Consider the following 21,528-nt stretch of genomic DNA (forward strand, 5'->3'; position numbering starts at 1 on the left):
CAAGGGAGTTTAAATCGTTTTCCACCTGGACCTTCCAACGGAGTGGGGGTCGCCCTCTACCTCTGCTTCCATAGGCGGGTTCCGATAGAAACACTTTCTTGGCCGGAGCATCATCTTTCATTCGCATAACATGGCCTACCAGCGCAGCCGCTTCGTTTTAATTCGCTGGACTATGTTGATGTCTGCGTATAGCTCGTACAGCTCATCATTAAAACTTCTTCGGTACTCGCCATCGCCAACGCGTAGAGGTCCATAAATCTTTCGAAGAACTTTTCTCTCGAACACTCCCAAAGCCGCTGCATCTGCTGTTGTCATGGTCCATGCTTCTGCCCCATATAGCAGAACGGGTACGATAAGTGACTTGTAGAGTATGATTTTCGTTCGCCGAGAGAGGACTTTACTTTTCAATTGCCTACCTAGTCCAAAGTAGCATTTATTGGCAAGATTGATTCTTCGCTGGATTTCAGTGCTGATGTTGTTGCTAGTGTTGATGCTGGTTCCCAAATAAACGAAGTCTTTTACTATTTCGAAATTATGGCTGCCAACAGTAGCGTGGTTGCCAAGGCGCATATGCGCTGACTCTTTGCTCGATGACAGCAGGTACTTCGTTTTGTCCTCATTCACCATCAAACCCATCTTTACCGCTTCTTTTTCCAGCTTGGAGTAAGCAGAACTAACAGCGCGGGTACCCATATCGTACAAACACATTCTAGAGTCACCCCTGGTCCACCTTTATGGCGATATCATGAAATGGCGTCCACCTATAGAACTAATACTCTTTAATATCTTACATTTGATACCCTTGTCATAAAAACACATTCCTGGGTTACCCTAGGTTCATTTTCCTACATGGTGATTTTCCCTTATTTTGTCTCCAAAGCTCTCAGCTGAGTATGTAATTTTCGGTTCCCGCACTTACCCTTCCTTACTTTTTTTATTGTAGGGTTACCCCTCCAAGCTTAGGCTTAGTCCAATTACGACCTTATATTTCCTTGGAAATAATACTAGATCGGTGATTTTTCGCGTTAGTGGTTAACCCGACCCCATATATTGCCCTACAATTTTATTCACAATAGGGGATTCGAATATCTCAAAACTCCAGGTGAAGCAAAATAAAGCAGTGCGGTTTATCCTTAAGAAACGTTACGATACACCAATACATGAAATGCTTGAGGGACTAAATTGGCTAAGTGTTAAACAACTCATCGTATACTATACTTTAAAATTTATACATAAAATTAAAATAGGAAATCAGCCGAAATATCTAAACGAACGACTGATATACAACAACGAGGTTCACGATTCTCCTTTGGCGTTCCTCTGGTTACAGGTTTGGTTGCTTCGCATGGACCCCATTATGATGGGATCATTCTATAGCTTAACATAGAGTCGATCCAATTTTATAAAGCTTGATGAGCTGCAATCGAGTTGAGACTGAGACTGGTGATCGTTTTTTCGAGACATTGTTAAAAGCTCTGGTCTTGTCTAGGAAAAAACCTAGGGAATATTCCTTGTGTTTCAGGGCTTTCTTTATATTCATCACCACCCTATGCAATGCAGTATCGACTGACTTGCCTTTGGTGTAAGCATGTTGTGCTGAAGAGAATTTATTTTCGTTCATATTTGGTTTTATATACACATATATTAATCTTTCTAAGGGTTTGAGCAGAAAAGATGTCAAACTAAAAGGCCTGTAGCCTTTCGGCTGCAGATGACTTGCTTTTCTCGATTTCGGTATGAACACTTATCGAGCCGTTCTTCTTTTTGCTATGGACGGCAGTACTGTCAAATTTGTGATTTTTTCATATTGTTACCATTGCTTCTCTTAATAATGAAATAATAGAACGTAAAATAAAATCGCGTAACCAAATTTACAAATTATGAGTTTATTATATAATTGAATTTAACTGTTCAGATTAGTTTAAACGACCAAACTGGCAGAGCAAAGCAAACTTTTCTTTAACCTTAGTTTTAATTTGCACGGAAAAACTGGGCGTTATTATTCAACAATTTGCTCTTTTGGTTGTAAAGATCGAATTACGGCCACTTTATATAAACAAATATGATTTTAATACCATTATTCGTTGAAGGAATGCTTTTAAATTTTATTATTCCACATGAGGAGCGCGAAAAGGAATAATTAGTCCGGACTAGGAAAAAGAAATAACGACTAAAAAAATTATTCAGTATTCCGAAAAAAAGGAATAAAGGCCACAATCCAAAAGTGTTAGTCCAGGAATGGGGTGCATGGATTGCATTCCTTAACAATTCTGGAAAAAATCAGTAAACAAAATTAACACTAACAACAACATCAGCTCTGAAATCCAGCGAAGAATCACTCGTGCCAATAAATGCTACTTTGGACTAGGTAGGCAATTGAAAAGTAAAGTCCTCTCTCGGCAAACGAAAATCATACTCTACAAGTCACTTATCGTACCCGTACTTTCGAAAGATTTATGGACCTATACGCGTTTGTGATGGCGACTACCGAAGACTATTTAACGATGAGCTGTAGGAACTCTATGCAGACATCAACATAGCGTCGTGAATTAAAACGCGGCGGCGTAGATTCTACCAAAATTCAACATACAGCACTTCTTGAAGATTTATATAAAAATTATATACGTTGAGTCAGTGAGGTAAGCTAACCCTGTTTTGCGATAACAGTCGCCAATTGGGAGCACCAAGCGAGGTCAAATCTTCCTCCAACTGTCTCTCCCAACTCAGTGAAGGTCTTCTCCTTCCTCTGTTTACCAACTGCGGGAGCGTATTCGTTCATCCGCGTAACATGACCTAGCTAGCGAAGCTTTCTGTTTTTATTCGCTGAACTATCGTCATATCTGCGAAAAGCTCATATAGCTCATTATCATACCATCTTCGATACTCGCCGTCGACATCACGGATAGGACTATAAATCTTCTGGAGAACTTTTTTTTCGAATACACCAAGAGCCATCTCATCTTCTCTCGACACCTTCCATGATTCCGAGCCATACATCAGGACTTGTAGAGCGAGAATTTTGTACGTCGAGAGAGAACTTTACTTTTCAATTGCTTAAAGAAGCACTTGTTGACAAGAGTTATTCTCCGTCTGATTTCTAGGCCGACATTGTTTTTGATTTTAATGCTGCTTCTCAAATAGACGAAATCCTTCACAGTCTCGAATTTATATCCGTCAACAGTGACGTGGCTACAATGGCCACGATGACAGCAAGTACTTCGTCTTGTCCAGATGCAAGGCCTTCTTTATCTCATACCAACTTTTCGCCCCCATGTTTGAACAGCCCGGCGGGTATGCCGTCATAACTTGGCACCTTGCGATTTTTGAGCCGTGTTATTTCTATTCTCACTTCCCCATAGTTGGAGGCCGGAGCGTGTTTTTCATCATCGGCAATCGGTGTATGGGTTCGTCTTCCCCCACACTCTGCACGTCAGTTATCAGGTCGCCACTATCGTTCCTACAGGAATCTGCCCCGGTCTTGAAATCTTCTGTCATTAAAAGAGCATGAAATATGTATGGTAAACCGAAAATAATAATAATAATATTTTTTCGTCATAAATATCCGGGGAGATAGAGCCCACTTTTCTTCCAGAATGTGGTGTGCTTATGGGAGCATTAATTAGTCATCCTACATGTTTTAGGCCGACTACATGTGCATCTGATGCATTATAACTTTTTTCCTGAGAAAAATTTCATGGCAAAAACACAATCGAAGGGATTGCTACGCCACCATATCAATTTGGTGTTAGTTGTTAGCCCGCTTTCAAAAATGAAAAAAAAAAAATATACTCCGAAAATTTAATTTTTACTTCGGCTAGTCGTTTACTCAGGTAATAGTTTTAAATACTCTGAATACTGGTAGCGAAATATGAAATACTTCAAAAGCGCTACGTCATCAAACTTTTTTTCAAATTCGATTACAAATACAACAATTCCGGAATGCCAGACCTTGGCTCATTCGTTTATGCATAATAACTACCAAACAACGTAAAAGATAAACGTTGACAAATAATTATTGAAGGAAAAATAAAAACTAAACGTTGACAAAAAATTATTATTGAACAAAAATTTTTCAAAAAGTATTATGAATGTTATTATAACTATATAACTATTATGTGCCAGTTTAAAAAAATTTTCAAAATTTTTATCTACAGTCTCAATATCAGTCCATGTGTCAAATTTCAACGTTCTAGGTGTATTGTTTACTAAATTATCAGGTTTTTTATGTTTTCCACAATTTTATATATATAAAAAGTGGGCGTGGTTATCATCCGATTTCACTCATTTTCAATACCAATTTCTGGGGCCAGATAAGCTAGTGTACCAAATTTGGTGAAGATATCTCAATATTTATTCAAGTTATCGTGCTAACGGACGGATGGACGGGCGGACATGGCTCAATCAAATTTTTTTTCGATACTGATGATTTTGATATATGGAAGTATATATCTATCTCGATTCCTTTATATCTGTACAACTAACCGTTATCCATTCAAAGTTAATATACTCTGTGTGCAAAGCACGCTGAGTATAAAAAAAGTGTGAAAAATTGCTTAAGTCGATGAATGGTTTAACATTTAGGCTAAAATTTCTGTGTCCCTTTTTTATCACAAAGAACAATGTTTGAAGATAGCGTTGTTTTGAGTTACTCTAATGAAATATGTAATTGAAACCTATTGATAATCATCATGTATGCTCACCAACGTAAGTAACCATAAAGAATCCAAAGAATCATATTGATGAACTAGTAAACAGAAACTTCGAAAATAATAACGTACCGTTATAGCGATATCATGTATTGTGTCGCATGTGTCCAGTTTTCTGCGAAATCTCAAAACAGTGTGCGTCGAGTTTTCATATCCTAGCATAAGAATGTAGTCCTGCGATGGGTCCACTATTGGTTCGAAATTTCCATTCCTCTGTATATGTCGGTCCTGAAAAATAATTTGTATAAGATAGAATTAGTTTTATATATACTTAAGAATTGAGGCCACTGGCCATACCGCTCATCTTTAATAAAATAATAATACGATTTCTCGGTTATAGTTCTTACGCTGCGGTAAAATTACAATCCAGTTTCTAAATAATACAACTCCCGGTTACATTTAATACACAAAAAACTTCATACTAATCTGTTAATTTGATTGGGACCAAGCTGGCAGAGGTTACCTTAAAAGAAAAGTATAGCACAAAATAACTAGGAACTGTACTAGATACTAAGCTGTAGTGAAAACTCCATCTGCACTGTATGCATGCAAGAGCTGCTTGTTTGGTGACATCCTCATAAAAAACTACGTATGTATACTTAAAAACTATATCAAGTACTTAAATAATCAATGATGCGTGAAACGATAACCCTAAAGACTACCCTGACAGCAGTATTGCGTGCCATTCTGCACATCCCACCTGAATACGTAATGGTCACAAATATAGCGCTAGCAACTGCAACAAGACTTTAGGCCGCAGGGCAGCTTGAGTGCCATAGGAGTGGAACGCCATCTAATATAGGGCGAACAGGCTACATGGTCCATTGCCTAAGCTTTGAAAGAGATGTTGGTGCCTGAGTACAGTCGGAGGATTGGCGCAAGGGTGCGGAAATGGCAGAAGATAACTATACACGCGTAAATTAGCACCTGCAGCCCAGAGTCAGCCATAAAACTAGCAGTCAGCAAATTTATCTGCTAAAGCTGGCAACCAAAGCTAGCAATTCACTAGCGGCCAGCCACCATTAGCTAATTACGGCGAATCTGCAATGCCGCACCAACATGCAGCTGCAGGGTATTTTCATATTAAAGTTCAGCAAACATAACAACTCCAACGAAGCGTGCGAGTGAATTCATGCTGATGTTGCATTTTGAACATCTGCAAATCTCACGACATCATCACGAGCCAGTCACAGCGCGGCGTTCCTGGATCTATTCCTAGCACCCATACTAGCAGCGACTGCGACTGTAAATTAGGTTTAGAAATCGAGTAGTTTGTAAGTTTAGTTTAGTTCTTGAACTCACCGACACAGCCCGCGCATGCCGGTAATAAAAATATTTTTCTACTAAATTTCCAAATTTGAATGTTTTAATTGTCGCCCTAAATAAATAGAAATACAAAAAGAATAATAAATTGTGAATTTTTTAAGCTCGTTGATCCTTGCACTGGAGATCTGTTGTCAAGTCGTATAGAAATTTTTGACACTTTTTGTTGTTTTTTTGCTGAAATTTTGTAGGAAAATTATTTGCCAGGTTCATGAGTGACTGTGAATTGGGTGAATTGTTATATAGGCTAAACCGGATAGTAGTCGATAATAGAAAACTCGGTGCTGTTTGTGACCATAATAGACAATGCCGGCTGACAACCATTAGTCAGCGCATAAATGATGTAAATATTACTGTGCCTGAGGTACAGGCATATACACATTGTGCCCAGGAAACAGTGTGACGAACCCCTTGACATTGTGAAGCCCTTAGAGGACTTCAATGACAAACAAGAGTGCTATGCTTCTTGGCGACAGGCAGCCCAGACGGCATACAAGATTTTTGAAAAATATGAAGGCAAGTAGTAAGCATTACCAAACTGTTGCTGTAATGAGAAACAAGGTGAAGGGGCCGGCAGATATGGTGTTGGCATCTTTCAACACGGTGTTGAGCTCCAGGGCTATAGTCAGTCGCCTTGACTTTAAAATACAGTACAAACCTGTCAACCCTTCGGCAGATATGTTTGACGCTCTTACAGTTTTAGGACGACGTTGAGAAGAAATTAACTCTTTTCACCAACAAGACAATCATGACATACGCGACGGATGGCAAATTCGGATCGAATCTATTTTTTGAAGAAAGCTCCCTGCTACCTTTCATCGAAAGGACATTTTCGGGGAGAATAATTAAATTACTAATTGATACAGGGGCATCAAAAAATTATAATAAGCCTCTAAAAGTGCTTAAGAATTTAATAGCGGTCGAAAATCGGTTTTTAGTAGAGTCAATACATGGCTTTAATGATATTAAGGGAAAATGTATGGTTAACTTGGCACAAACAGCCCTTTTTTTTTGCTCCGCATGCTTTCAACTTTCGACGGAATAGTTTGGCGTGATCTGCTTACGCAGACAAATTCTACGTTAGCTTTTAAAAACAAAATAATAAAAACCAGTTCTGGCTCCGAAGAACTTAAATTATTGAGGTGTGATAACGTGAATTTCACACAAATGGAAGACAGAGAAGTGCCGTAGGTTGTGAGAAACAAATTTCAAAAAATGATAAAAAATTTAACGGGGGTCTTCTCGGATCCGAATGATCCTTACAATACGAACATTGTCGCCACTATCCACACCGAAAGTGAGGAACTGGTATATTCGTGACATGTGAAGAAATGGCATAATAAGGCCATCTGGATCACTATACAAGAATCCAATTTGGTTTGATAATAAGAAGGGAAATGATGAGCAGGGTAACACCAAAAAGCGTCTGGTTGTACATTTTATGAAGCTAAATCCGAAAATCATCGACGATAAGTATCCTATTCTCAATGTTACATTCATATTGTCGAATCTGGGAAAAGCCAAGTATTTCCCAACGCTTCACCGTAAATCAGGCTTTCACCAAATAGCACTTGCTGACCAAGATCGCGAAAAAAAGGGTCAAGTATGAGTTCTGTAGACTCCCTTTCGGATTGAAAAACACACCAAGAATTTTTCAGAGGGCCATCGACGACGTACTTCGAGAACAGACAGGGAAGTGTTGTTATGTTTACTTCGACGAAGTTATTTTTTTATCCGAAGACGAGGAAAAATACGTTGAACATATTGAATGGGTTTTAAGAAAATTGTACGAAGCTAATATGAGATTATACCGCAGAAAATCGCACTTCTTTAAGCAAAGTGTGGAGTACTTGGGCTTCGTGGTATCTAAGGACGAGTCCTAGTAAGATCGGAGCAATTCGTAATTACGAGAAGCCCTCAACCTTGTTCAATGTGAGGTCCTTCCTGGGGCTCGCAAGTTATTATAGATGTTTTATCAAGGATTTTTGCAAGGCCTTTGACGGATATCCCTAAAGGTGAAATCGGTAAAGTGAAGTCCGCACAATCGAAAAAAGTAAGAGTGGACTTAGATGAAGACCATACTACTAAATTTCAATACGCATTATACTCAGATGTAACTGAAATATGTGTCTATGTATCACCTCTAAGCGAGGATAAGCGGCTAATATACATGTATGCATGCCCCATACTTATTACATCCGCAATGGTGGTGAATGTCAACAATTATTCGCGGCATAATACCTCAATGACAGATTGAATAAAATGAATGGTCACTACTACTGTACTGTGCAGCCTGCCAAACATTACAGTACAGATATATAACGAGAGAAGGAGACGAAATCTCAAGGCTGTCGTTAAATTTTTGTAAAAAAGGGGCTTAAATATATGTATATTTCAACAAGCCGTCTTGCTTCTATCAATATTGTACATTAGGCTATTTCTGGGAAAGTGGGAATTGTACTAAACTAACTTCCCAACCAAAATCAGCATTCTTAATTTAGTAGAAGTTTATATATTAGCGGAAAACAAAAAATCCCTATTAAGTTCCAAGGCATTTAAGTTAAGGCTATGGAGATAAATTTTTTATTCACTGCAAAGTGTTAATCAAAGTATTACTAGCCGTATTTGAAATTTGACATGCAAACCGGTTTGCGGCTTCGGTTTTCATAGATTTTGAGAACTCCAAACCATAACTATGTGTCTTCCTTGTAAAGGCCGCGGTACAATGACATTTCTCATATAGATGCATTTAACATAAGCTTATGCATTACACAATCAACCAAGATGTTGCATTTGTAAATGTGAAGGAACTTCAGACTTGGCAACTGAAGTTTTTTTACGCATTGCCCATTCACATACAAAATTTCGCGAAGCACTGTTGTAAACATTATCCCTATACAACAAAAATACTTGCTAACATATTTGGTGTCGTATTCGATTGTTATATTGCAGTTTTTAATTGCGAAAAATGTTAGAAAATTTACCAACCAGTGGGAAAAATAATTTCACTTGCAAAGTGTGCCAGCACCCTTAGCCAAAGCAAATGTCAAATTCTTCTTCTTATGATTTGCTGGGAACAAAATTAGGGAGTTGGCTACTTTTCAATATCAGAAGGCGACAGTGTCGCTCATTCTACCGTTCTCCATAAAAATACGTGCAATCTACTCATAATACATAAGCATGTGTTAATCTCATCTATATGAATAACTGCTTATGTGTCGGACCTATAAGGCTATATGCATATCTATTAACGTTTTCTTTTCTGGCTATAGTGTTGCGCTTTTTGTACGCCGCGCAAGGGTTGTTGTTCTATTCTAAAAAAACAGGCAACGCCTTTACGGGGTATTTCGTTCTTTTGTGAAAATTGTTGCTTGCTCGCAACGGAAAAGCGTTACACTTTAACCCTAATAACCCTTTACCCTGTATAAAATGGCGGTGTGGCAGTGCAACTCTGTGAAACTCTCAATTCGCTATTGAGTTCCACATATACTCTGTTAATATGAGTGCACAGATCACCTTCCAGATTGCGCATTCATGAGTTCAAAATTGCTTCGTTCTGCGCATCTACGTCACAGTTGACTGTTTGAGCGAATGAAAGATAGAGAGAAAAATACAAGAGCTAAAGGAAAATGACGTAAGAATTGCCCATAAAAATAGAGATGATCTAATGTTTATATGCGCAATGCGCAATCTTCTTGTGTGATTTGTGATTTGAGTGAATATGGTGAGATGAAATGTTCTTTGTATGCACTATAAATGTTGACAATTTTCTGGGGTAGGAGTAACACTATTAAGGCTTTACCATTTACTAAGGCAACAACTTATTTCAGAAAAGAAAACGCTATATGTACATATACTTATTATTATTAGCCGTTTTTTTTTACACGCCTATACGTTTCGTTTGCGCGTGAAAAAAACGCCTATCCTCGCTAGATAATGCTTAGGAGAGCCATCTAGCGGCTGTGGTTAAACAACTAGCTTCAGCAACAGGGTGTACCGAAAAGCGGAGACACAACCCTCTGTTGTATTTCTGTGTATAACATATAGCTGAATCAGTTGTGATAAATAGTGGACGCGCATAGAATACACAGAATTAGTGCAGACATATATTTCAGTCACATGTGCGTAAAATGCGTATTGAAATTTAGTAGTACTAATTTATACGTAGCAATTTCAGAGGTGCATTTAAATTTTGTCGCTTAGCAGTCCATATAAAGTTTAGTATGCTATTTCCACCAAACCCAAACACCGTGTTTGCCAGTTTTGGGCTTGAAATAGTTGTCAACTGTTTCCACTGCGTGTTTACGGTAAATTGTGTTCAAACTGTCGTTCGCTTGCTTGTTTATTTTTTTGTGAAGTTTGAAGTTGAAAAAATTATATTTATTACAATAAAATTAAAAATGGTTCATAAAATTAAATTTATTATGATGATTGTGTCATTATTTTTTAAAATAATAGACAGCGAAGTGACAATGAACTATTTAAAACGAAAAGTTCTTTATAATAAAATGCTATTGACTATAGCTGCATGTTTCAACGAAATTATAATACGCTCGCAAAGTGTATGGAGTTTGGTATGTTAGCAACTTCAATATACAATTTTTAGGTTTAATAAATAAATTTCAGGAACATTCAAGTACCTTTTGGGAGGTGGACTGCCAGAAGAACGGCCCAAAGTTTTTTAAGGAAAACTTTAGAATGACACGATCCAGCTTCGACAAGTTGTGCATTCGCCTTCAAAAAATGAAGAAGAAGGACACAAATTATAGGAATCGGATTCCTTTAGAGAAGCGTGTTGCAATTGCTTTATATGCACTAGGATCTTCCAGTGAATATAGATCGATTGCAAATTTGTTTGGAGTAGGCAAAGCTACTGTTTGCAAAATTTTAATTGAGTTTTGCAATGAATTCTGGGCGTGCATGGCGCCGGAATATTTCAAAAGCTTCCCACTCACAAGGACTGGGATAGAGCAAGGAGTAGCAGACTTCAATGCAATGGGTTATCCACAATGTATTGGAGCCATAGGTAAGCAAATTAATAACAACACGGAAAACAGTTTAAACCACAATTCGTTATCTAATACAGATGGATGTCACATAGAGATACACCCTAAAAAAGAAGAAGCTGTCGACTAATACAATTATAAGGGTTAGTATTCCGTAGTGCTTTTGGTTTTGGTGGACGCAAAATACCGATTCATGTATATCCACTGTGGTAGCCCGGGAAGATGTAATGACTCAAGTATATTTGAGTGGTCGTCTCTCAAGCGGGAGCTGCAGGAATGTGCACTTCCCGACGAAATGAGCTGGTATCATGGGCGCACAAAAATACCAGTGCATATTATAAGCGACTCCGCGTTCCGACTATCGCAATATGTCATGAAGCCATACCCGTACAACATCGAAAACTCGGCTGGACAGAAATTGTTTAATTATAGGTTATCCAAGTGTCGACGAGTCGTTGAAAATGCTTTCGGCCATTACAAAGCCAGGTGAATATATGTACATAATAAAAACGGAAATCGCTTTCAGTCCTAATACAAATTTCTTTATATTTTAGGTTTAGGAGAATTGGAAAAGGTATTGATAATCATATCATGCGCTTTACACAATTTTTTGATCGACGAGAAGAACCCTGTCCTAGAAAATTGGCTTGTGGATATACAGCGAGATGCCAGGCGCAGCCCTCAAGGTCACAATAATTTAAATGACAGATCAGAAGGGGAGGTTATAAGGAACGGATTAATGGAATATTTCGGTAAGTTCGCTTGTACAATTTTGGTGAAACGCACAGTATCAATAATTTATTTAGAGAGGTCCTTAAATCAATCACCTCATTAGAGAACCATTTCTGTGCTGATGATGTGGGCAAGTTGAGATCAGCTGTGACACTCTTGTGTAAACCCTGAAAGCAACTCGACAGCTTTCTCTGGGCTTTGGCGTTAATGTTGTTTTGGTCGCTGTTTTGCTCAAAAATGTATATGTCCTTAGGTAGACAGATCTAGACTATGAGCCAACAGGCAGGTGAAAAACATCGACTCACCCTATTCCTGCTCCCTTACAATAATAATGACCTGTGGCTGAACCCAAATCGCTCTCATTACGCCGTTCGTGGTGGCACTTGATCTGTAGGAATCCTTTTGGGTGTCATTTCACCCCTATTTAGCTCGCCACATATTAGCAAGAAATATTCTCAAGTAAGCTAGCATAGAATATGTATGAATGCGCCATAGGCTATATGCATACACACATACACATTCTGGGCTTACCTATGGATGTGGGACGCACCGTTGTGACGAGCTACGTAACCATCAACGCCGGTTGCTTGCTCGGTCACTAACCGCAGGTTAAGTTGAAACAAACTAACTACAAAAATCGTCAAAATAAAGTATATAAAAAGATATGTTTACATATATCCGGACAGGAACTGGACATTCCCAAAAAAATGTCGGCTGATTTAAGCTATCTGTTCGCATGAAATCTTTAAACCAGTTTGGTGTCGACAGAAAGCTATTTTTAGGTTTTTCTACATTTTGGTATATTTAATACATTTGTACATAAGTGTGAAGGTGTCAAAATTCATATACATTTTAATTCTATATATAGTGTTGTTCAAAACAAAAGCAACAATTCATATACATTTTAAGGCAATACATAGTGTTGTTCAAAATAAAAGCAACAAATTCAATGCAAATATGTAACTGACTATATTTTTTATGATAATCAATTGGCATAAACGATTGGTTTTAAATATAAAACAGCCATTGGCAGGTAAATTATTTTTAAAACATTTACTAACGTAAAACAGTTATATTCAAGCACAACAAAAAAAAAACACATTTTGCGTAGTATGGAAGAGTGCCAAACTAGAGCAACAAACCCAACCAACCTTCCTATTTGAGAAGGGGAATACATCTTGAAGCCCAAGGTTGATTGGTTTTGAGTAGCGATCTCAGCTGTCAGTCCGAATTGATGTTTAATAACTGGATATAATTGTTTGTTGCATGGGAAGCTTGGAATGGTCCACATCACTCTTATAGTTGAGTCGTGTCTTTGTCGGTACGTTGATAATATGTAACATTTCAAGAGTAAATCGTTTATTATAGTGTTGTTCTTGTTGTAGTATTTTGGTCTCGTCAAAGTTAGGTATGTGGCCGCTAGTTGCACAGTGGGCCATGAGTGCAGTTTTGTGATTATTTAGTTGATGGCATTGTTTTAAATCCGATTTGTGTTGTGATAATCTTGTTTTTAATTTTGACTTGGTTGTACCGACATAAATGTTATTGCAAGTTTCCCCAACATTGCCTTTACAGGGAATTTTGTATACAACGTTGCTTTTGTCCATATTTGATATATTCGATTTGGTTTTATTGAAAATACTTTTTAATGTGTTAGAGGGCTTATGTGATATGTTTACGTTTTCTTTGTTATAACAGTCAGACTTGGCCAGACGCTCCGACAGTTGTGGTACATAAGCCAAGCGACTTAAAAATAAAGGATTTCTCGGGGTTTGGAATGTTTTTGGAAGTTTAGCTTTTGTTATTTATTTTTTAATTGTGTATTTCGGAAAATAGTTATTTCTTAATATTGTGAATATTTCTTTCTTTATTTGATCGTGGTATACTTCGTCCGAGGTGTGCAGCATTCTACGTATACAGCCCATTGCTGTATTAATAACCACAGATTTAGGATGCTTTGAATTAAAATTTATTATTCGTCCTGAAGCTGTGGGTTTTTTATACCACTTTAATTTAAGTTGATTTCCACGCCTATTTATTTCGGAGTCCAGATAAGCTAATGTTATATAATTTTCTATTTCTAAAGTAAATTGTATACTCTTATCAAAATTGTTAAGTGTGTCCAGTGTATTTTGTACCTCATTCTCACGTACTATGGCGAAGAGGTCGTCGAAATATTTTGTAAGTAACCTTGGTTTGTAGCGTAATTTTTCAATACTATTATCTAAAAGTTTTTCCATAATAATATCTGCTATAATTGGAGATGTTGGTGCTCCCATAGGCATTCCTTTCAATTGTGTGTATATGGTATCCTTAAACTTGAAATATCTGCTCTCTTGAATGCAAAATTTTTATATTTCCATGAACAGCTGTTTCGATATCTTGGTATATTCTTTAATTATTTGCCTTTTTTCTTGCATTGTGTCAAGAGCCAGATGTATAGGTATGCTAGGAAAGAGTGATACGACGTCGAAGGAAATAAGTTTCTCGTCGTCAAATACGTTATCTTTTTTCAAAAATAAAACTATAAACCAACAAATTTAAATACCTTTCGAACGGTACCAAGATCTTTGAAATTGGTGGAGCCATTCCGAAGTAATAACTGCTTAAAGTACCTATCACCGTCATTTTTCAAAAATTTCGATTTCCGCCCTCTATCTCGAAAATAATTCGAAATATGAAAAAATGTTAAATACAAAAGTTGTAGAGAATTTAGATCTCTACATTATTGATAATATAAATAATAATTAGCGCAAAACTTTTAGAAATCGAGATATTTACAAAAAAAGAAGAATAGATTTTTGTGAGCTTTGACCTCTGAATTTAAAACTTGCGGGCGTCCAATTATTGTCGAATTTTGAGAATAGTTTCAGGATGCCATAATGCAAGTTTTCAGGCGATAATATTGTGGTTATCTCACATTCTGAGGTGAACGCCCTATAATGACTGGCCTATTAGAGATTTTTGGCGATCGTTTTAGCGGCAGCTACTACAAGAAGCGACCGGTGTCGTGTGGTGGTATCGTGCTCCGACTACCACACCATAGGTCCTGGGTTCAAGCCCCGGGCAAAGCGTCATCAAAAATTTAGAGTTTTTTCAATTATAAAAAATATTTCTAGCGGGGTCGCCCCTCGGCAGTGGTCTGGCAAACAATCAGAGTGTATTTCTGCTATGAAAAGCTTCTCAGTGAAAATTTATCTACCTAGCAGATGCCGTTCGGAGACGTAAGACAGGCGCACAAAAATTCAATACTGCGTTCATTGCCGTCACCACCGATCAGTATGTACATCACACACGTAATAATTATGACAAGAATTTAATTTGTCAGCAGACTGTTAAAACCCGTTCAAAAATATGGAAAGAGATTTGTTTAACCCCAGTAAACTAAAAAGCGTTTACGAAAAATGATATTTCTGGGAAGAGATATTTTTATAGCATTTTACAAATATTAATGACAATATTTGTCTCGATTAATAAAGTTACCTCGTATACTGTCCATAACAACAGCTTCAACATTGTTAATTCGGTCGTTTCCTGTAATGCGATGAACACGTTCGTAGTGCTTCCAAGAAGCAGGAGAACAGCCTGTTCCTTGGCCTCCTTTGAATTTGCTGAAAAAATTGTCCACATAACACTCAAATTAATTGTTATGTGCAAATATGGATAATGTTCTAGGACCGTGGCCGAGCCCAAAAAAAAAAATAGCTAAAAATCCGAAAGTGGTACCCAGAGATGCATTTTGGCCTCAGGATATCGAATCCGAAGGCGAAAACCTGATATATCTGATACTCCTCACAATTTTTTTTGCTGTGTACAACAAAAATACAACAACCACATGAAAACTTCAATTTTGTTTTGCAAATATCCCGAGAAGTATGAGAGATATCGGGTATCCGCATTCGGATTCGAGATCCTGGGGCCAAACAGCGTATCTGGGTATCACTTTCGGATTTTTTGCTATTTTTTTAGGGCTCGGCCACGGTCCTAGAACATTACTCAAATATGTACATATATTTAGTAATGGTCTAGGACAGCGGCTGACTCTTGAGAAGTTAACTAGAGTGATACCTAGAGTACGGGCGTTTCGGATCCAGGATCTCGAATTCGTTGTATTATGGAACCCGATAGCTGTAATAATGCTCAAGAAATGTGCAAAAGAAGGTTGTAAGTTGTCATGTGCTTGTAGTATTTTTAAAGTCTGCGGTAATTCTATACGACAGCATGACACTGCTAATACGCGTCGAAAAATATAGAGGGAGAGGTGTCCAAAGACGCGTATTGACATCAGTATTAATAATTCGAAACCGGAAAAGAAAAATTTTAAGTCGCTCAAAAGATATTAACGAAAAACCGAAAAAGCTGCTGTCCTAGATTACTACCCCATATTTCTTACCTGTATCTCATTGTAAAATTGTGTATTTTATATTTTGTGTCGATGGAACGAATGTCGCCAACCAATCCTGCCAATGACTGGGCCATTTCTTCATATATGTGAGAGTTTTTGCGTGGCCCACGCAACTCGCTGGCCTTCTCCTCCCACAGGTCTATAAATGCCTCGTCTGCCGCAGGCGTCAATAGTATTTTAGTTTTTTTTTATTAATTATTTGTGCCATAGTTGTGGTTTTGCCGCTTTTTAACTTTTTTAATTTTTTAAACACTTTTGACATTGTCACACACATTGACATTGATATTGACATTGACACATTGTCAATCGCAAACAATGTTGCCATGACTTCGAGAAGACTGTGAAAACAAAAGAGAAACAATTGACATAAATGAACATTATTGCCACAGTTAATAATAAAAGGTATGCAAACCCAACACAAACACTCTTTCAAAGATGGGTTTGGAGTGAGTTTGTGTTTCGATTTTTGTATGGAATGTGACAAGTGTTCAGACTGCCCTTAGACTGACTTAGTTTGCCCTTAAACACGCTCTTCGAAGGCAAACACGGTGTTTGCATTTGGTGGAAACATGATATAAGCGTAAACGTATATAGATGAGAAAAAAAACACAGCTATTATTATACAATTTATACATTTTTACTCACAAGAATGTATTTAATAAAACAAAATTGCCCTGGTCTCATCTGCTTTGGCACCCTCCAAACCATGTTTACTCATTTTCCTTTGTTGATCCCTTTAACCGTTTGTACCATTGCACTACCTACATCTGTACTTATGTATTTGCACTTTTCCACATTTATTTAATTCGTAGCTATGTATATGCTCTCGGCGCTCTAATTCCACTTGAAAGGACATAAAACAAGTAGGGAAGGCTAAGTTCGGGTGTAACCGAACATTACATACTCAGCTGTGTGCTATGGAGACAAAACAAGGAAAATTACCATGTAGGAAAATGAACTTTGGGTAACCCTGGAATGTGTTTGTATGACATGTGTATCAAATGGAAGGTATTAAAGAATATTTTAAGAGGGAGTAGGTCAAAGATCTATGGGTGGACGCCATTTAGGGATATCGCCATAAAGGTGGACCAGGGCGGAATCCAGAATTTGTTTGTACGATATGGGTATTAAATGAAGGGTGTTAATGAGTATTTTAAAAGAGCGTGGACTTAGTTCAATAAGTGGACGCCTTTTCGAGATATCGCCATAAAGGTGGCCCAGGGGTGACTCTAAAATTTGTTTGTACGATATGGGTATCAAATGAAAGGTGTTAATGAGTATTTTAAAAGGGTGTGGGCCTTAGTTCTATAGGTGGACGCCTTGTCGAGATATCGCCATAAAGGTGGACCAGGGGCGACTCTAGAATTTGTTTGTACGATATGGGTATCAAATGAAAGTGTTAATGAGTATTTTAAAAGGGCGTGGGCCTTAGTTCTATAGGTGGACGCCTTTTTGAGATATCGCCATAAAGGTGGACCAGAGGCGACTCTAGAATTTGTTTGTACGATATGGGTATCAAATGAAAGGTGTTAATGAGTATTTTAAATGGGCGTGGGCCTTAGTTCTATAGGTGGACGCCTTGTCGAGATATCGCCATAAAGGTGGACCAGGAGTGACCCTAGAATTTGTTTATACGATATGTGTATCAAATGAAAGGTGTTAATGAGTACCTTAAAAGGGAGTGGGCCTTAGTTCTATAGGTGGACGCCTTGTTGAGATATCGCCATAAAGGTGGACCAGGGGCGACTCTAGAATTTGTTTGTACGATATGGGTATCAAATGAAAGGTGTTAATGAGTATTTTAAATAGGCGTGGGCCTTAGTTCTATAGGTGGACGCCTTGTCGAGATATCGCCATAAATGTGGACCAGAGGTGACTCTAGAATTTGTTTGTACGATATGGGTATCAAATGAAAGGTGTTAATGAGTATTTTAAAAGGGCGTGGGCCTTAGTTCTATAGGTGGACACCTTGTTGAGATATCGCCATAAAGGTGGACCAGGGGCGACTCTAGAATTTTTTGTACGATATGGGTATCAAATGAAAGGTGTTAATGAGTATTGTAAATGGGCGTGGGCCTTAGTTCTATAGGTGGACGCCTTGTCGAGATATCGCCATAAAGGTGGACCAGGGGTGAACCTAGAATTTGTTTATACGATATGTGTATCAAATGAAAGGTGTTAATAAGTATTTTAAAAGGGAGTGGGCCTTAGTTCTATAGTTGGACGCCTTTTCGAGATATCGCCATAAAGGTGGACCATGGGCGACTCTAGAATCTGTTTGTACGATATGGGTATCAAATGAAAGGTGTTAATGAGTATTTTAAAAGGGTGTTGGCCTTAGTTCTATAGGTGGACGCCTTTTCGAGATATCGCCATAAAGGTGGACCAGGGGTTACTCTAGAATTTGTTTGTACGATATGGGTATCAAACGAAAGGTGTTAATGAATATTTTAAAAGGGAGTGGTGGTAGTTGTATATGTGAAGGGGTTTTCGATATATTGACCAAAATGTGGACCAGGGTGACCCAGAACATCATCTGTCGGGTACTGCTAATTTATTTATATATGTAATACCACGAACAGTATTCCTGCTAAGATTCCAAGGGCTTTTGATTTGGCCCTGCAGAACTTTTTCATTTTCTTCCACTTAATATGGTAGGTGTCCCACCCATTTTGCAAAGTTTTTTTTTACAGTTATATTTTGCGTCAATAAACCAATCCAATTACCATGTTTCATCCCTTTTTTCGTAACTTTCGACATCGAAAAAGTGGGCTTGGTCATAGTCGGATTTCGGCCATTTTTCACTCCAATACAAAGTGAGTTCAGATAAGTACGTGAACTGAGTTTAGTAAAGATATATCGATTTTTGCTCAAGTTATCGTATTAACGACCGAGCGGAAGGACAGACGGTCGATATAAAAACTGGGCGTGGCTTTAACCGATTTCGCCCTTTTTCACAGAAAACAGTTACCGTCCTAGAATCTAAGCTAAAAATTAAATTAAATTTTTGTTCGACTTATGGCATTAAAAGTATCCTAGACAAATTAAATGAAAAACGGCGGAGCCACGCCCATTTTGAAATTTTCTTTTATTTTTGTATTTTATTGCACAATATCATTACTGGAGTCGAATGTTGACATAATTTACTTATATACTGTAAAGATATTGAATTTTTTGTTAAAATTTTACTTAAAAAAAAATTTTTTTTTAAGTGGGCGTGGTCGTTCTCCGATTTTGCTAATTTTTATTAAGCATACATATAGTAATAGGAGTAACATTTCTGCCAAATTTCATCATGATATCTTCAACGACTGCCAAATTACAGCTTGCAAAACTTTTAAATTACCTTCTTTTAAAAGTGGGCGGTGCCACGCCCATTGTCCAAAATTTTACTAATTTTCTATTCTGCGTCATAATATCAATCCACTTACCAAGTTTCATCGCCTTATCTGTCTTTGGCAATGAATTATCGCATTTTTTCGGTTTTTCGAAATTTGCGATATCGAAAAAGTGGGCGTGGTTATAGCCCCATATCGTTCATTTTAAATAGCGATCTGAGATGAGTGCCCAGGAACCTATATACCAAATTTCATCAAGATATCTTAAAATTTACTCAAGTTATCGTGTTAATGGACAGACGGGCAGACGGACGGACATGGCTCAATCAAATTTTTTTTCGATACTGATGATTTTGATATATGGAAGTCTATATCTATCTCGATTCCTTTATACCTGTACAACCAACCGTTATCCAATCAAAGTTAATATACTCTGTGAGCTCTGTTCAACTGAGTATAAAATTATAAAGTAAAGAAAAATTGTTTGTCACTTTATGCTTGAATACGCCAGGGTGAGGTGAAATAGGTACGTTGAAGTGTTATCGGTAAACAAATAAATAAAGTTGTATTGTGCTTTGGGCAAATTCCCGTTTTGTTGAGTTCACTCCTTCCTAATCTTAAGTCACTCAAATTCGATTACTTCATCACACCTCAACTGACACAAACATATTTACCTACACTCATACATTTATCGAAGGCAGAGGAAAATCTCGTTTTAAAACCATAAACACTTATTTTTTGAAGCGTTTCAAGAGAAACTTGCTCTTTTCGAAGCCCTATATAACCAAGGTATCTTTGAACGCTGGCGTCCTGGGACTAGTAATAAGAAAGCTGAAGCTTTATTTGAGTACTTCGGGTTCTTTCTAAATTCCATTGCGAATGTTTTTGGAGTCATATTTGAAAAATTTTCTGGTACTTTCCCGAAGTTTTCTTTTAAATTTATATCAGTGACTGTTAAAATAACTTATTTCGAGTAAGGTTAGGTTCAACTGACCGGTCAATAAAGAGCTCACCTAGACTGATTTGATCACCTGACCTGATTTTGTAAACAGTATTATATTCCAAAGTTTGAAGACCATATGGAAAAATACAAAAAGGTATCAGAACCTTTATTATAAAATCAAAAAAAAACTCTCGTCTGCAGAGCACGTTGAGGTCGAGTGTAACGAAAGGAATGAATATACCTTAAGTTGATGATGGAAGCGGTCGTTTCAGGAGCACGTAGAACTGATAAGATTGAGTGTGAAAAGCCGACGGCAGACTGTAAACTCGACAGCGAGGCTGAAAATTGCTGTTATCCCTGCATCACACCCATTACTTATTTATAAGCTCGGTCAACTTGGTTTTCAACCCCGTTTTATATGTTGGATATCTTCGTATCTCGGTAATCGTACGCAAAAATTTATCTTTAAAAATACAATTTCTGGGGCCATCAATGTTTCTTCTGGTGTTCCTCAGGGCAGCCATCTTGGTCCGATTCTGTTCTTGTTGTTCATAAACGATATAACCAATACAATTAAATCCTCAAAAATCTTGATGTACGCAGACGATGTAAAACTTTTCGGATCATATGCCTCAGTTGAGGAACATTCCTTGCTTCAAATGGATTTAAATCACTTGGTTACCTGGTGCAATGTAAATTATATGCCGCTCAATCTTAAAAAATGTAAAGTTATATGTGTTTCTCGGAGAATTTCGCCGGCAGCTTCATATAAAATTAACAACTATAGTTTAGAAATTGTAAATAGTTTTTTTGACTTGGGAGTCATGATGGATTCCAAACTTAGTTTCAAATCGAAGGACAGGATGGCGATCTGGCATGATCGCCATCTGTCAGAAAACCACCACCTTTTGGCTATCAAAAATTTTATTAATATTGTTGTCATCTGCACAAGTTCGATATAGTTGTGAAAAGTTTCAATTTTGCTATGCAAGTTAGTCACTCTGATTTTCCTGAATTTCATATTACTATTATAAATTTGCAACATTATTATTATAAGGTTTCGGTAAACCATCGC

The 21,528-nt window shown here is 37.5% G+C and overlaps 1 protein-coding gene across 5 annotated transcripts in view; it reads right to left on the reverse strand.

Annotated features, from left to right (window-relative positions):
• Positions 1-21,528, reverse strand: part of olf413 (DBH like monooxygenase olf413) — a 945,383-nt gene that overhangs the window by 420,356 nt on the left and 503,499 nt on the right. For all 5 annotated transcript variants that reach the window (XM_067787443.1, XM_067787440.1, XM_067787441.1 and 2 more), the window contains one exon: positions 4,779-4,934. In XM_067787443.1, the coding sequence (XP_067643544.1) occupies positions 4,779-4,934 (156 nt within the window). The remainder of the gene's footprint in view (positions 1-4,778; positions 4,935-21,528) is intronic.

Source organism: Eurosta solidaginis, chromosome 5 (genome assembly GCF_040869045.1).
Source record: "Eurosta solidaginis isolate ZX-2024a chromosome 5, ASM4086904v1, whole genome shotgun sequence".
NCBI classification, from domain to species: domain Eukaryota; kingdom Metazoa; phylum Arthropoda; class Insecta; order Diptera; family Tephritidae; genus Eurosta; species Eurosta solidaginis.